The sequence below is a fragment of the Panthera onca genome, chromosome F2 (assembly GCF_046562875.1).
Source record: "Panthera onca isolate mPanOnc1 chromosome F2, mPanOnc1 haplotype 2, whole genome shotgun sequence".
Taxonomy (NCBI): Eukaryota; Metazoa; Chordata; class Mammalia; order Carnivora; family Felidae; genus Panthera; species Panthera onca.
Window position 1 is genome coordinate 66,447,258 of NC_138356.1, and position 16,914 is coordinate 66,464,171.

At 42.9% G+C, this 16,914-nt stretch overlaps 1 protein-coding gene across 6 annotated transcripts in view; it reads left to right on the forward strand.

The window, feature by feature from the left end:
* Positions 1–7,514: 7,514 nt before the first annotated feature.
* The window catches only part of TBC1D31 (TBC1 domain family member 31), a 74,385-nt gene continuing 64,985 nt past the window's right edge, over positions 7,515–16,914 (forward strand). For 2 of the 6 annotated variants that reach the window (XM_081792250.1, XM_081792251.1), the window contains exons 1-3: positions 7,517–7,872; positions 12,031–12,177; positions 16,746–16,861. In XM_081792250.1, coding sequence (XP_081648376.1) covers positions 7,796–7,872; positions 12,031–12,177; positions 16,746–16,861 — 340 coding nt within the window. In that variant the 5' untranslated portion in view covers positions 7,517–7,795. Of the gene's footprint in view, positions 7,873–12,030; positions 12,178–16,745; positions 16,862–16,914 lie in introns of those variants that run through there. The other 4 variants (XM_081792253.1, XM_081792249.1, XM_081792248.1 and 1 more) reach the window with 4 other exon arrangements.

Sequence of the window (16,914 nt, forward strand, 5' to 3'; positions counted from 1 at the left end):
TGTGGATTCCTTACCAGTCATCCTCACTCGGCTCTGTGGCCTCTTTTCACATGCTACCCAGAGTGAGCACTGGACAAAAGAAGCCACGCTGCCCTCGAATACTTAAATGGACAATAAATGCTTTGCTCAGTCTGCCTTCCTCCCTTACAGCAATTAGAGGTATTTTACCCACGGTTTATGGCGTCCTGTCACACTTGATTGATAGCCTGTCCTCTGAGCCCATAAATGTTTTTAGGAGCCTGTGAATCAAAGCTAGTTATTCAGTCCTGTGGGAGATATTCCCAGCATTCCCTGACTCCACAGTCCTCTGCCCAGAGAGGCCTTTGGAACAGACCACCACTGACAGAGCATAATTTGAAAGGTTTAAGCTTCCAATAGAACCTTTCCAAGCGACCTTAAACTAGCGCCTACAAGAGTACAATAGTACACTTAGGTGTTAATTTCTCCAGCATCAAGTTTGCAAATAATTTTTTAAACCCAACTGTCAACAACAGAGGGATTATAAAATCATGCCACACCACACGTCCATAAGATGGGATATCATGCAGTTGTCGCTAAGACAGAGGTAGCTATAGGCTGTCCTTCTTAGGACAGTTGTGGACATGATGGGGGCTGAGATTTCCACATGCTCCTCCTCTCCTGGCCACGTGGAAAGGCTGCAAAGACTGGAAACTTGCAGCCACTGCCCATTCTGTCATGTTATGGTCTCCTCCTTCCTTTGACTTGCAGGAGGTCTTTAAAAAAAAACCACAGTCTATGGCAGCAGTTTCTCATCGTACGTGGGAATGATCTTGCTGCCTGTCAAAATCAACACCACACCCCCCCCCACACTTTGATACTATACAATTCCAGCTGTAGTTGTCAAATCCTTTTGATTACACACGAAACACTGCCCTTGGTTGCTTTCATGTATGTTTTATGAGGACACCTAGACATGAATATTTATTTAAGCAACTTGGAGCATGTCTCTTTGATTTTCTTCTTCTGTTCTGAGTCATGTTAAAAGGGTGGGGCAGGTGCACCATGTCGTAGCTAACCTGTTATGGCTTTTGCCTTACTGCCCGCCCCCACCCCCCATCCCTACGACGCCAGACAGCTGAGCTGTCTAGGAAATGGAAAACATTGCCTGGGTTTGCATCAGTTAGCAGTATGACACGCATCCCTGTGTTACCGATGAAACAGAACTCTTTCTTTGCAGTGTCAGCTTACCCACACAATATGTCAATGTACCCTTGTCATTTAACTATTGCCTGCTTGGATTCCTTTTATGGTGGCTGCCTTGGTCAACCCTTCATCACTTTTGTCTCACCCTCCTTCTGCCTCAAGCTTCAAATTCTTTTTTTTTTTATGTTTATCTATTTTTGAGAGAGAGAGAGAGAGAGAGAAAGAGACAGAGTGTGAGTGGGGGAGGGACAGAGAGAAAGGGAATCGCAGAATCTGAAGCAGGCTCCAGGCTCTGAGCTGTCAGCACAGAGCCCAATGTGGGGTTTGAATCCACGAACTGGGAGATCATGACCTGAGCCAAAGTAAGATGCTTAACAGACTAAGCCACCCAGGTGCCCCTCAAGCTTTAAACTCTTAAATGATCTTTCTACTACAGAGGGATATGTCTAGAAACCACCAGTTTCCCTAGAACCTTTTAGAATAAGATCCAACCTCCTTAGAATGGCAATATGGGACTTTTATATTCTTAGTTTTACATGTGTCTCAGTCTTCTGCCTCTCACCCCCACAATAATAATAATAATAATAGTTATTGCTATTATTATTGAGAGCTTTGTAGGTGCTAAGCATGTTACATGCATAATAACTCCTTGTGCATCTGTGCTTTGATTGCACTCAGCATTTCTAGTTTCTAGAAGGTTCCATGTTGTTTCACAAATGCCCCTGCCTTTCTGCAGATGCTGTTTCCTTCCCTAACTTCTCTGCTTTATAACCCCTATTTATCCTTCCAGACTCAGCTCAAGTATCACCACCTCCTGAAGCCTTCCCTGACTTGTTTTTCTTCCAATTACCTCTACTTTAGAAAATAGAAGGCAATGTTTTTGCTCAAATAACCAGAGTATAGGAAGGACAGGAGTCCAGATTAGCTTCTGGGACAGTTAGAACAAGGGACATAAATGCTGCCAGAATGTTCTTTTACTATTTCTGGTTTTCTTGCCCCCCTTGTTTTTGAGTTTTAGCTACCCTCTCTCAGACTGGCTCTCACCACAAAGTTGGAGGTACTGTCTCTGGCAGCTCCCAGTCTACCAGAGAGGGAGGAAGCTTGCTGGCCTTGGTCTCAACTTTAAACCCCTCCCCAAAGGGCTCTGGTTGGCTCAGCTGAGTCAGGCCCCACCCCTGAACCAATCATTTGACCAGTGAGGGGTGGGCTAGAAGCATTTCTCAGAAGTGTGTGTCATACTACGTTTGAGGAGCTTGGAGGCGGTGGGGGACGGGGGTAGGGACAGTGCTGGATAGACATGGATACCCATGTCTACAGTCTTACCGTACCCTTCCCCAACCCCACTCAGTGCTTTATTGTTTTTAAGTGCTGTCAACATCTTTGTTTACCAACACTCCTTTTAATGTGCAAATAAACCCTTTTTCCAAGGAGATAAAACAGAATCTTGTTATAATAGTTCCCAGAGTCTTTTTTTTTAATGTTTTTATTTTATTTTTGAGACAGAGACAGAGCATGAACGGGGGAGGTACAGAGAGAGAGACACAGAATCGGAAGCAGGCTCCAGGCTCTGAGCCATCAGCCCAGAGCCCGACGCGGGGCTCGAACTCACGGACCGCGAGGTCGTGACCTGAGCTGAAGCCGGACGCTCAACCGACTGAGCCACCCAGGCGCCCCAGTTCCCAGAGTTTTTTAACCCAAGCTAGCAATAAATTATTTTCTGGTGCATGCCATAGGTCTTTTGCAAGAATTCAGAACCACACCAATGGTTCTGAACCATTAACTGACTCTATTAGTTAACTTTATGCTGCAGTTAACAGCCTGGCTGATCCCAGATGAGTGAGCGGTAAATGTTTATTGTTGCATGCCACCGAGTTTTGGTGGTTGCTTTTTCACAGCATCGTTGCAGCTACAGATAACTAACTTAATAGGATTGCACTTCCGGCCCCTCGTGTTTGGATGGAGCCACAGTTCTGGTAGTGAGTTGAGAGTAAAGGTTATAGTGACATTTCTGGGCTAGAGCATTCATTTGGTGGTATGAGACCCTCTAGAACTCTCTTTCCACCCCCTGGACAGCAACCTAAACTTTTGTAATGGTGGCTACTCCATCGGCCTAGCTCCCTTAGAGACAATATGAGCTAAACACACCACTGAGTTGTTTTAAGCCTGAGTTTTGGAGTGGCTAGTTACTGTGGCATAACTTAATCTAACCTTAGTGAGGTGAGAAAGGGTATTTGAAGAACTTTGCCAAAGGTTATCTATTGCTTTCTACTTGGTGCTCTTTGAGAAATTGCAATAAATGTTTGAATTGTATTTTCAGTTCTTGGTTATCATCCTGGTTTGACTTGCTTGCTCACTCTTGACTGGCTTAGGTTTGGGCATATTAGAGAACTGGTTGCCAAGAAATTGGGAAAGAGAATAGCTGCCCCTCACCTTCTAAATATCTTGGGATTTTTCCCAAACAGAAAAGGTTTTCAGATGTTGAGCATTCCAAATGCCCACTAAATTCCCTCTAGCAAGGCAGATGAAGTGAGGGCGCCTGGGTGGCTCGGTTGAGTGTCCAACTCTTGATCTCGGCTCAGGTCATGATCCCACAGTCTCATGGGTTTGAGCCCCACATCAGACTCTGTGCTTACCATGCTCAGAGCCTCCTTGGAATCCTCCCCTTGTCTCTGCCCCTCCCCTGTTCACGCTGTCTCTGTCTCTCTCCAAATAAACAAATAAACTTAAAAAAAAAAAAGTAGACACAATGGAAGTTCTTCTCTTTCTAGATTATATATTATCACAGCAAAAAAGAAGGCTTCCTTCAACAATGGAAGTGGGATAGGCAAGAGGACAAAGAGGAAGGACTTTGTAAAGCAAAACCGAAAAATCCCTTGGACATGTACAACTTTCCATTCCTTTGAGAATGTAGTTGAAATACATACAAAGAAGAAAACAGGAGGAAATCTTTGTGACCTTCAGTTAGGTAAAGATTTCTTAGATATCACACCAAAAACTCCAAAACACTGTTGGGTTGATCTTGAACACTAACATCATCTACTCATTGAAAGACATTGTTAAGAGAATGAAAAAACAAGCCACAAACTGGGAGAAAATATATGCAAAGCGCATGTATGATAAACGGCTTGTATCCACAATATGTAAAGAACTCTCAAAGCTCAATAAAAAAAAAAGACCAGTTAAACAGTGGATAAAATATTTGGACATATACTTCACCAAAGATATATGCAGAAGGCAAATAATCACAAGAAAAGATGCTGGACATATCATTTGTCATTCCAGAAAGGGAAATTAAAATCACCAGGAGGGTACCACAATACTCCTAGTACGGCTGTAATCACAAAGACTCATCATAGATGTGGAACACCTGGAACTATCCTACGTTGTTGGTGGAGATGTAAAATGGCACAACTACTCTGAAAACATTTGATGCTTTCTTAAAAAGTTAAGCCTACACCTACCATATGGCCCAGTCATTCCACTTCTAAGAATTTACCCAACAGAACTGAGAACATATGTTTACACAAAGACTTGTACAGGAATGTTCATAACAGCTGTCTTTGTAATAGCCCCAAACTGGAAACAATCCAAATGTTCATCAAAGGTGACTGGATACATTAATTGTGGTATATCAATACCATAGAATATCAATGATAAAAACACACGAACTGTTGATATACCCAACAACATAGTGATTCTCAACATAATTATGCTAATTGAAAGAAGCCAGGCCAAAAGAAAAAAAAAAGGAGTACATAGTTTAGGACCTATTTACATCAATTTCTAGAAAATATTAACTAAGATACAGAAAGCAGATTAGTGGTTGCCTGTAGGCAAGGTGGGTGGGGATAAAAAGAAATTGGATTCCAAACAGGCAAGGGGAAACTTCGGGGGGTGATGGCTATGTTCAGTATCTTGATTATGATGATGGTTTCATAGGAGTCTATTTATGTCAAATCATAAAATTATACAACTTAAATATGTACAGTTTATTAAATGTCAATTACACCTCAATTTAGCTGAAAAATATATGTGTAGAATGCATCAGTTATTGACTGAGTAATGATTCAGGAAGGAACTACCAAATGGTCTACCAACTTGGGTTATAAAGATTGGGAAATTACAGTAAGTAGAAGGTTGGCAGCTACAGGTGCATGTTTCTTCAGTTGCCAGCCTGACCTTCAGATTTGGCTCAACTAAATCCAAAGACAAGTGCAAAGACAATCCAGTCTTCTGGGAGTCCAGAAGATCTGTAATATAGAAACCTCTTTGTCACATACCTGAAATTGAGTAGGATGGTCGCATGGGCTGTGACAGCCGATATGAGCTTGACTGAAGACAGGTTAAACCAAAGTAGTTCAGGAAATCATTCAGCACATTTGTCTCTGCTACTGATAAAAATGTTGCTTGGTTACCTGCATGGGATAGAAAAAAACCTTTATTTCAAGTTAAGCACCCATAAGTTTAGCACCCTAAGTTTCCTGAATAATAATGCAAACATTCATACACATAACTTATCATCATCTCCAATCCAATAAATAAAAATGAGGAACGTGATTGTCTCTTCTGCAAAAGGTTATTAAAAGTTGTATGGTCTTAGGGCACGTGGGTGGCTCAGTCACTTAAGCATCCCACGTCAGCTCAGGTCATGATCTCATGGTTTGTGAGTTCAAGCCCTGGGTCAGGCTCTGTGCTGACAGCTCAGAGCCTGGAGCCTGCTTTGGATTCTGTGTCTCTGTCTCTGTCTGTCCCTCCCCAACTCATGCTGTGTGTGTGTGTGTGTGTGTGTGTGTGTGTATCAAAAATAAATAAACATCAACAAAAAAATTTTTTTTAGGTTGTGTGGTCTCTCAGAGCCACCCTTTGGTAACAACACAAAAAGTTTTAAAATCTGCATTGGAAAATTTTTGTGAGAGTTTTGCTTTTCTGGTAAAGTTTGAGCTTTTCAAATATGATGGTCATATAATTTTGTAAAAATTTATTTTTCTGTTGTAGAAGAACATGGGGACCAAGAATGAAAAGACTAAAAATCTAATCCTGGCTCTCCTATGAACTCAATTTCCGTGTCTGCAAAACAGAGATACAAGAAGCACCTACCTGTAGTAGGTTTGAACAGTGGGCCCCCAAAATACATATCCATGACCTAATCCCCAGAAAATGTGAATGTTACCTTATTTGGGAAAACAGTCTCTGTAGGTAAAATTAAGGATCTTGGAATAAGGAAATCATCCTGGATTATCTGGGTGGGCCCTAAATCCAATGACAGGTGTTTTATAAGAGAAAAGCAAGAGAGATTGGAGACTGAGGGGGAAAAGATAAGGCAATGTGAAAATGGAGGCAGAGAATGGAGGGATGAAATGGAACGATGTGGTCCCAAGTCAAGGAAACCAGTAGCTGGAAAAGGCAGAGAATGGAATCTTCCCTGGATCCGCTGGATTCAGTGCTCTACCTACACCTTGATTTCTGACTGTGGCCTCCAGAACCATGAGAGAGGACCTTTTTTTTTTTTAAAACCAATTTGTGGTAATTTATTACTGCAGCCTCAGAAAACCAATACATTAACTCACAGAGCACCAAAAAATGGGAATAGTACTACCAGCGTTGTAGGTTTGCTACGAGGATTAAATGAGCACTTAGAAGAATGCTTGATACCTTGCAGGCAGATAGAAGTGCTGAGTTGTTTTTTTTTTTAATGTTTATTTATTTTTGAGACAGAGAGAGACAGAGCATGAATGAGGGAGGGTCAGAGAGAGAGGGAGACACAGAATCTGAAGCAGGCTCCGGTCTCTGAGCTGTGAGCCCAGAGCCGGACGCGGGGCTCGAACTCACGAACTGTGAGATCATGACCTGAGCCGAAGTCGGCCGCTTAACCGACTGAGCCACCCAGGCGCCCCAGAAGTGCTGAGTTTTTACAAAAAAGAACTCTGGCGTCAATGCAGCTGATTGTTGATGACATCGCTTTTCTGGTCCGTGACTGGTGGGCTAGATTCCATGACACTGGTGCACCTTGCTAGATTACGGAATTGAAAAACTAATCACGACGATGGTGAAAAGGCCAAGAACGCACCCTATAGAGGTTCTTTTCAAAGGAACACTCTATAAAAGAAACACTTCAAGTCTCAATGTATTTGGGTCCTTCTCTTTAGTTGTCTCTACAACCCCTTAATCCCTAAACGCAGTGTAGAAAGGAATGTACAGACCACAGGAGAAAACCATTTTTATTGCTTCCACCGGGAGCGTAAAACCCCACGGCGCCCTCGGAGTGCAGAGTTCTCAAGCCGATCGCTGATACCCCTGTTCCACACGCAGAAAACTACAATTCCCAGAAGGCTTTGGGCCCCGGGGCTGGTGGGGTGAACCTCTAAAAGGGGCGGAATCTAAGAGAAGGTCGTTGGCCGGTTCCGTCGTCCAGAGCGGCAGGGGTCGCTTGGGCGGAGTTGGGAGGAAACGCGCCTCCATATTGGCTGGGAATAAAAAGGGCGGTGTTTAGCGCTCGGTTGGTCGGGTGGCAGGGATCCAGGACGCCAGGGCCCGAGCTCAAATTTCCCGGGCCGGGAGCGCGGGGCCTGCTGGGAAGGCGCCGGGTCGGTTGTGTATCGGGCGGGCGGCGGCGGCCGCGGGGGGCTTCGCCATGCAGAGCACAGACCTGGGCAACAAGGAGAGCGGCAAGTTGTGGCACCGCAAGCCCTCCCCGGCCGCTCGGGACGGGTAAAGGCGATGGGCTGCGGAGGGGCCTGGAGGCCGCGAGGGGCGGGTCCGCGTCCTTGGAGAGGCGTTGGAGGAGCTGTTGGGGATGGTCTTGGGAAGGGGTGTATGGCGCCGGGTAGAAGGGCGGGTTCTGCCTCTGACCCTGCCCCAGATCCCTGGCTTGGGTGATCTGTTTGAAAGGCTGGTAGCCTGAGTCTCGCTGTGCCCCGGAAGCCGAGGTCTCGTCAGAGATCTCTTCTCGGTCCTGGGGGCGGGGGTCTGGGCAGGATTAGCGTGGGGCAGGAGACAGGTGGTTGGTGATGTGGGCGAGACTTTGTGCCAGGACTCTGCCTAATTACCATAATAGCCCTGTAGCATTCCCGGCGCGCAGTAGATGCTCAGTAAATATTTGTTAACTATTGCAGCTGGAAAAGAACTCACGAGGAATGATGCAGGGGAAGGGGAACAGTGCACTTCGACCCCTTCCAAGTGCCCCAAGTTACCCATCTTGTATCATTGTATGTATTCAGACAGGCATGCATCCATCAGCTATTTGTTGAGCACCAACTCTCTCCCAAGCTTGGAAGCTCTGGGGGACGGCATGGGAACAAAACAAACTTCCGGTGTTCTGGAGCTTACACGTTAGTGTGTATGGCAGGGACGACAGGCGGTTACAAACTACCAGTGCAAGGTGGCCTCCTAGTACGGCCAGCCCTGCTGCTGGGTTTTTGTTTGTTTTTTAATAGACTTTCATTTTCTTAGCACAGTTTTAGGTTCACAGCCAGATTGAGAGGAAGGGACAGAGATTTCCCATGTACCCTCTGCACTCACACATGCATAGTCTCTCCCCCATTATGCATATCCCCCATCAGAGACGTATATATGTTGCAGTGGATGAACCTAGGTTGACACATCATTATCACCCAAAGGCCACAGTTTATGCTAGGTCTCACTCCTGGTGTTGTATTTCTATGGGTTTGGGCAACTGTACAAGGACCTGTCTCTACCATTATAGAATCACAGAAAGTATTTTCACTGCCCTAAAAATCCTCTGTGCTCTGCCTGTTTTTCCCTCCCTCCTCAGCTTTTCTTTTCATTTTGGTCCCAGATACTTAAACTGTTTGAGTCTTAGCCACTCCGGTGTGACTTTAATGGAAACCTTTGCCCCAAGTGGTGCCATCTTGGTTCCAATGGTGGCACACAGATTGATCTTATTGCTTTTAATTTCCCAGAATTTCATAGCCCTTACCGCATCACTTGGATTCATGTTTCTTGTTCTAGTAACTTTGCTGTCGACCCTTTGGTTGCTCCTCAACAAATCAACAGACTTTAAGTGCCAGCTATGTTTGCTCAAAGCCTGGTGCTGGACGTCCCACTGGCTGCTTGTTTGGTTTCCGATTGCTGTCAGCCTCCTAGCAATGCTGCTTTCCCATCAACTCCGTTGAATAAAAATTTTTGTTTAGAGTAGGGATTCTTCAGCAGGGATTTTCATTTCCAAACTTGGAGTTTGTATAAATACTCCCCTTCTTCTGATATTTTCTAAATGGTCTGAAAGTTATCGCCAGCCCACAGTAATTCTATTTCTTTCTGTTAAAAAAATATCTGGATATACATGCAAGATTCAAAAACAGAAAAGAAACAAGTTTTATGCAAATGTTATTTGCTGCTTCCATGAAAATGTAGCTTTCTTTTTGTTCATTAAAGCTCATTGTTATCACGTGGAGTCAGATGGACTTTAGTTGAAAGTAAATGTCCATTTACTAACTCGGTGACCTTGGGCAGGTTAATCACTAAGACTTTAAGTGAAGCTAATAATGCCTACCAGACAGGGTTGTCTTAGCGCGTTATAAAGACTTTAAAATAGTATCTCAAGCATCTTGGTGTTTGGTAAATATTTGATTTTTTAATTATGTTTAAGGACTGAGAACCTGTCAGGCAACCTATGAGCAATTGAAAGGCAGTTGTTCCAAAATAAATGCTTGAGTTATATGAAAAACCAAAAGGGCAGAATGTTGCTATTAATTATGATTATATCTAGGTGGTAGGGTTATAATCAGATTTATTTATTCATTAGTGTTTTTCTTTACCTTCCTTATTTTGAACAATGATCCTGTAATTTTGTGATCCCAACCCATAATAAAATGTTACAGAAAAAAGAGTGGAGGGAAAAGTCGTTGGCTCTGTCTGATTTTAATTGCTGGGGAACATTTTTATGTTATTACACATTTATTCTCCCCCTCTCCCCTTTGGGGATGTCAAAGGAAAACCAAATCTGGACAGTAGTTAAAGTGGTAAAAACAGATTTTATTCAGGAACTATTGCAATAGAAGAGAGGAGACCTCAGTATAGAAATGGTCTCAGCTCTGAATACAGCCTGGGCAAGTGAGAATGTACAGCCAAGGAGCAGGGTGGGAGTCAGTGGGTAGAAAATTACTAAGATGAAACATCTAGGATAATGGGTTTCTGCCTAAACCAGCCTCTAAGGAGATTCTTGATGAAGATAGGCCAGGGTGATCAGATTGATCAGTTATCAAGGGTGATCAGGTTTTGAGGGTCAGGGGTTATTTTATTTTATTTTAAGAGAGAATGTAAGCAGGGAAGGGGCAGAGAGAGGGGGAGAGAGAATCCCAAGCATGCTCTGCACTGTCAGCACAGAGCCTGATGAGCTCAAATCCATGAACCACAAGATTGTGACCTGGGCTGAAATCCAGTCAGACGCCCAACGACTGAACCACCCAAGCACCCCAAAGGGTCAGGGGTTCTAATTTTTTTTTTTTTTAACATTTTATTTATTTTTGACAGAGAGTACAAGTGGGAGAGGGGCAGAGAGAGAGAGGGAGACACAGAATGTAAAGCAGGCTCCAGGCTCTGAGCTGTTAGCACAGAGCCCAACGCAGGGCTCGAACTCAACAAACCGTGAGATCATGACCTGAGCTGAAGTTGGTCACTTAACTGACTAAGCCACCCAGGCACGCCCAGGGGTTCTAATTAAATGGACTGAGCAGGATTCTTGCTAAAATTAGATTTTACAGGGAAGCACACAGATGGAGGAGTGCCCCTGAGTGTCTCCCTCTCTCTCTGACCCTCCCCCGTTCATGTTCTATCTCTCTCTGTCTCAAAAATAAACAAATATAGCTGAAAATAAAACTCATTTATGCTTAATTCACTTTGGAACACTTCACTTTATATTACAGAAACAATCTCATTAAGATATCTTTAAGATATTGAAATTTTTCTTACATGTGGTAGCTTGTGATTTATATGAAACTACTTTTCGCTAATTACATGATTGCATTACATGTGTTTATTGCTTAATGTAACAGTTGACTATTCAATCAAAAATCCATTGTCTTATATCTTGTTATTGTCTGTCAGTTAATCACGATTTATGAATCTTCATAAGTGTGCTTATTTAAAAAAAATTTTATTTTTTTAAACGTTTATTTATTTTTGAGACAGAGAGACACAGAGCATGAACGGGGGAGGGCCAGAGAGAGGGAGACACAGAATCCGAAACAGGCTCCAGGCTCCGAGCTGTCAGCACAGAGCCCGACGCAGGACTCAAACTCACGGACCGAGAGATCATGACCTGAGCTGAAGTCGGCTGCTTAACCGACTGAGCCACCCAGGTGCCCCTAAAAAAATTTTTTTAATTTAACATTTATTCATTTTTCAGAGGCAGAGAGACAGAGCACAAGCAGGGGAATGGTAGAGGGAGAGGGAGACACAAAATCTGAAGCAGGCTCCAGGCTGTGAGCTGTCAGCACAGAGTTTGAACCCGTGAACCGTGAGATTATGACCTGAACCGTAGTTGAACGCTGAACTGACTGAGCCACCCAGGCGCCCCTGAAATTTTTTTACTTCTAAACCAAAAGCTCCATGAGGGCAGGGCCCATGTCCATCAACTACTTTTAGGTCCCGGCTTGTTCAATGTCTGACACATAGTGAGTTTCCAAGTACTTGATGAATATATGAACAGCAGCCATTTTGATAACAAATAACTTTCTGAACTGCTTTTAGAAATCACTGTCGGATTGCTTCTAGGAGAGCAGCGGGAGGAGAGGGAAGAGCGGGTAGGCAGGAAACTTCAAAGTCAGTGAAGTATATTATAAAACCCGTATTTTTCATAGTAACAAGTAATGCTTGACATACAATTAAATGTCTGTTTGTTTTTGACAGAATTATAGTGAACATCATTCACAGCTCTTCTGATTACCTTCCCAAAGTCTTGCGATTTTTGAACGTGGCTTTTGATAGCTCAGGTGATTGCTTAATTGCCGGGGACCATCAAGGAAATATCTATGTTTTTGACTTGTCTGGAAACAGGTGAGCAGATACTTTTGATATATACTTTATTTAACAAGTTATTCACTGCCAGTTTTAGTACCTGCTATTAATTATTCATTCAGCAAGATTCATTAAGTTCTGACTGTATTTCAGGTAACTTGTAAAGCACTGTCACAAGTGCTGACAGGAGAAAGTGGGAAGGCATGGGAAATATGTTTAGATTTTTTTAGAGAATTAAAGTTCCGGTTGGAACAGTATCTCTAGTAGCATGTTTTTCCTTAAGTTTAAAAATTTACTGTTGCTAACTTATCAACATCTGGTACTTTATCAGGCAATTTAGAAAGAACTTTACTTTGTACGTTATTGTCACAGTTTACACAGGTAGCAGTTTTAAAGAATTGTTCCTCACTCTTCCGCCTCCTCTTCCTTTGCTGAACAATTTAGTACAGAAGCAGTTAGGTGGGATTGATCGAGGGAGTCATCCCTGCAAGGGGGGTAGGTGGGAGGGAGACCTGTCTGCCTGGCCAGAGGCAGAAGGTACCTGCATGGGGGATGGGGCAATCACGGGCAAGGCAGAGGGCTTTGACAGAGTGAGTAAATACGTTGAGGATAACGGGGCCAGGTTTCTAACAATCGGAAAGGGGAGTTACAAATATGGAAAAGTAGAAAACTAGAATGAACGCCGTGGCACTGGATTGATATTGGATATATCTGTCTGTACTGCTGGTTTTGAATATATAGACATAGAAATAAATAGAAATGTATATGAGAGAGTGAACGAATTTTCTTTTTTTGAGGGGAGGGATGTGTGTGAGGGAGGAGAGGAGAGAGAGAATCCCAAGCAGGCTCCATGCTGTCAGCACAGAACCCGACCTGGGACTTGAGCTCACAAACTGTGAGATTGTGACCAGAGACGAAAGCAAGAATTGGACGCTTAACTGACTGAGCCACCCAGGCGCCCCTGAATTATTATTATTTCTTTAATATGTTTTTTGAGAGATGGGAGAGGGGCCTATAGAGTGAGAGAGAGAGAGAGAATTCATGCTGAGCATGGAGCCAGATGAGGGGCTTGATCCCAGGACCATGAGATCATGACCTGAGCCAAAATCAAGAGTCAGATGCTTAACTGACTGAGCCACTCAGCACCCCAAGAGTGAATGGATTATAGCTCTTTCCTAGCTTTGCCTGCTCATAGGACCTGGGAGCAACAGCACCCTGGTAGCAATGAATGTACCCAGTGCCCATTTGTTTTCTAAATATCACATTCTGCTCAAAGTAATTGGATCCTTGCAGAAATGGCCAGTCTCAGGATGGAGGCAGGGAAAGTACAAGGCGAGCCTGGAACGTTATGTAGCCAGAAAGAAGGAATTATTTAAAGAAAAAGTATCAAAAGGATATAAATGTCAGCTTAAAAGAGCTCCTTCTTTCCATATTGGAGACACTTTGAGTATCAAAATAAAAAATGATAGTAATGGGTCATAACCCATTGAGTAAAATAGAAATCTATAAATTCATGCTGTAATCAATAAACCGTTTCATGAGAAGGGATATTCACATAGTCACAAAGCACCTCCCACAAAATGCTTACTAATTATAGAGGAGAAAAAGATTAATTTTACACTGAAGAAGTCTAGCAAACACCACACTAGTATCAAATGATTAAAGTCAATGAGTGGAGGGACCAATCACTGATGGGGCGCAGGGAAAACAACAGTCTCACTTCTATGGTATTCCTGCCAAAGAAGTGGAACCTGCATCTAATCAGTGGAGTCAGACAAAGCTAAATTAAGGGAGTGTGTAACAAGATGGCCTATAATCTTCCCAAGGGTCAAGGTCATGAAAGTTGTAGAAAGACCAGAAGATTGTTCCAGTCTGGGAGAGACTAGAGACAGGACAAGTAAAGGCATGAATCTGGACTGATCCTTTTGCCGTTAAGGACATTACTGGGGACAACTGGCAAAATTGAATGGGGTCTGAGGATTGGGTGGTGGTAACATATAAATGTAATTTTCGTACAGTTGTATTGTGATTATATGGGAGAATTTCCTTGTTTGTAGGAAACATGATCATGGTAACTTACTCTCAAATCGTTCAGGAAAGGAAGAGGTCTTATGTAATTAATTTATCTGTGATTTATTAGGTAGAAATCTGTTAATCATTGTTTCTGCTCTTTACCAAAAAAGTAACAGTCACAATTCTCTCACCCTTTACTCTTGCCTAACCTACCTACCCTGCCAATCCTCAATCTTAAATCAATACAACTGTCTCTTCTTTGCTCCCACTGTTAAAGAAAACAAAAATCACTGTTGATTGATTCCGTTACAGAATAATGGACTTCAACGTTAATGATGCTTTCATTTCATTTGCTCATCAATAGTTATTACTTCTCCCACTCTCCTCCAGCATTCCAAACCTTTGCCTGCTTCCTTGTCTCCTTGTGTTTGACCCCACTCTTACTTAACTCCGTGGCCTCCTACTCATTAGAAAACAGACACGTTTAAGCTTCCTTTCCTCCTCCCCAGAGCAGCCTCAGATATATAACCATCCATATCTCTTTGTCAGTTTATTCATAAAAATAAGTGATCCTAATTTCTTCCAGTGCTAATCTTGATCTTCTATAGCCGCCCCTGAGACTTTGCACCATGAGTGTTCCTCTCTTTTATTTTGTTCACTGTCCCTTTTCTCTCCGTCTGTAAAGCAGAGAGGTTAAGTGGCAGAACTGAGACTTGAAATCGGGCTTGTCTGATTCTAACACCCACTACGTGGGGTTCCCTCAGAAATCTTACTTGCCTAATCTACTGGTCTCTTTTCAATTTTCATCATACTATGTACTTTTTTTTTTTTTAAAGACTTTATTTTTAACTAATTTCTACACCCAGCATGGGGCTCAAACTCATGACCCTGAGATCAAGAGTCACCAGCCAGGCGCCCCTCTCATCTTACTAAATACTCATTTTCCCCTCCTCCCTGGAATTTTTTTCTTTTGCTTCAAGGTACAGCTCTTTCCTGATTTTTCTACCCGTCTGATCATTTTCCCCCTTGTTTTGCTGACTCTTCTGCCAGTGCCTTCCCCTTAATTGTGCTGCTCAGGCATCTGTCCTTGGGCTGCTCCCTTCCATGTTCCCCATATTCTCATTCGTAATCTCATCAGCCACAAGCCTAAGCTTTCAGCTGCTGCGCAAATACTGTTAACCCAGATCTGCTTCTACTACCTGCTGGATGTCTTCTATATTAGGCTGTCGCGTGCAGGAGCCACGAGCTGCGTCGAGCTCTGGAGCCCTTGAGAGTTGCCGGGGGCACTTGGGTGGCTCGGTCAGTTAAGCGTCCGACTCTTGATTTAGGCTCAATTCACGATCTCACAGTTCGTGAGATCGAGCCCTGTGTCAGGCTCTGCGCGGACATCAGGGAGCCTGCTTGTAATTCTCTCTCCCCCTCTCTTTCTCTGCCCCTCACCCCTGTCTCTCTCTCTCAAAATAACTAAATAAACATTAAAAAAATAAAAGAAAATTGGCCAGTTCAAATTGAGATGTGTTGTTAGTATGAAAAAAATAACGTAAAATATCTCAATAATTTTTATTGATTAAATGTTGAAATGATAATTGTATATTAATTAAATAAAATATGTTATGAAGATTAACTTTACCTTTTCCACCTTTTTCACTGTGGCTCCTAGAACATTCTAAGTTACACCTAAATGGCCTGCATTACATTTCTTGGACAGCACACCTCTAAATGTTTTGCAAAGGCCTTAAACTCGACATATTTAAAACCAGGCCTATTTCCTGCCCCCAGACTTGTCCCTCTTTTGCCCAATCTTGAAAACTTGATTTTTTTTAGTAAATTAAACTCTAGCTATGTGCCAAGTACTCTGCTAAGCACTTAGCATATGTTATTTCATTCAATCAACATATTCTCTCACTTAATCATCACAACAAGCTTATGAGATCTCTTTTCTCACCCTCATTTTGCACGTGAGGAATTCCTGATTCCTCCCTCTTCACCTCATGTTTGCTGCATCACCAAGCCTCTCTCCCGCTTAACTCCTGACACTTGTCCTGTTTGTCCTTTCCATTTATACCCGTAACTCTGATTGAGATGCTCTGTAGTGGCTTCCTTCTTTTTTGTTTTTATTTTATTCTATTGTAAAGTTTATTTCTTTATTTGGAGAGAGAGAGAGTATGCAAGAGGGGCAGAGAGAGGGAGAGACAATCCCGAGCAGGCTGCACACTGTCAGTTGGGGCTTGAACTCACGAACTGTGAGATCACGGTCTGAAACCAAGAGTCCAACGTTCAACCGACTGAGCCACCCAGGCGCCTCCTTAGTAACTTTCTTCATGGTTTCTTGTCCCTCTATCCATTTGCCATTGCTGCCAGAATCCTCTTCCTAAAAGACATGTCTCGTCATAATTCTGCTATGCTTAAAACCTGGTAAGTAAAATCCAGATTCCTTTACATGCATACAGCACTCTTCATAATCTATTTTTGGCCTACCACAATGGGCATTCATTTTTCTGCATTTCATTTTCTTCATCTCTAAGGACTCCTCCAGCGTAAAATTTATGATTGTTGGAGAAATTTCTGATACTAATGCAGTAATCTCTTAATAGGTTTAATCTTGTTCAGCGAACGGCACAAGCTTGCACAGCTCTGGCCTTTAATCTCCGTAGGAAGTCTGAGTTCCTTGTGGCGTTAGCTGATTACTCTATTAAATGTTTCGATTCAGGTAAGAAATCCTCCTGCTTATCTTCTGAATATGAGTAGAATTTAGACTGAAGC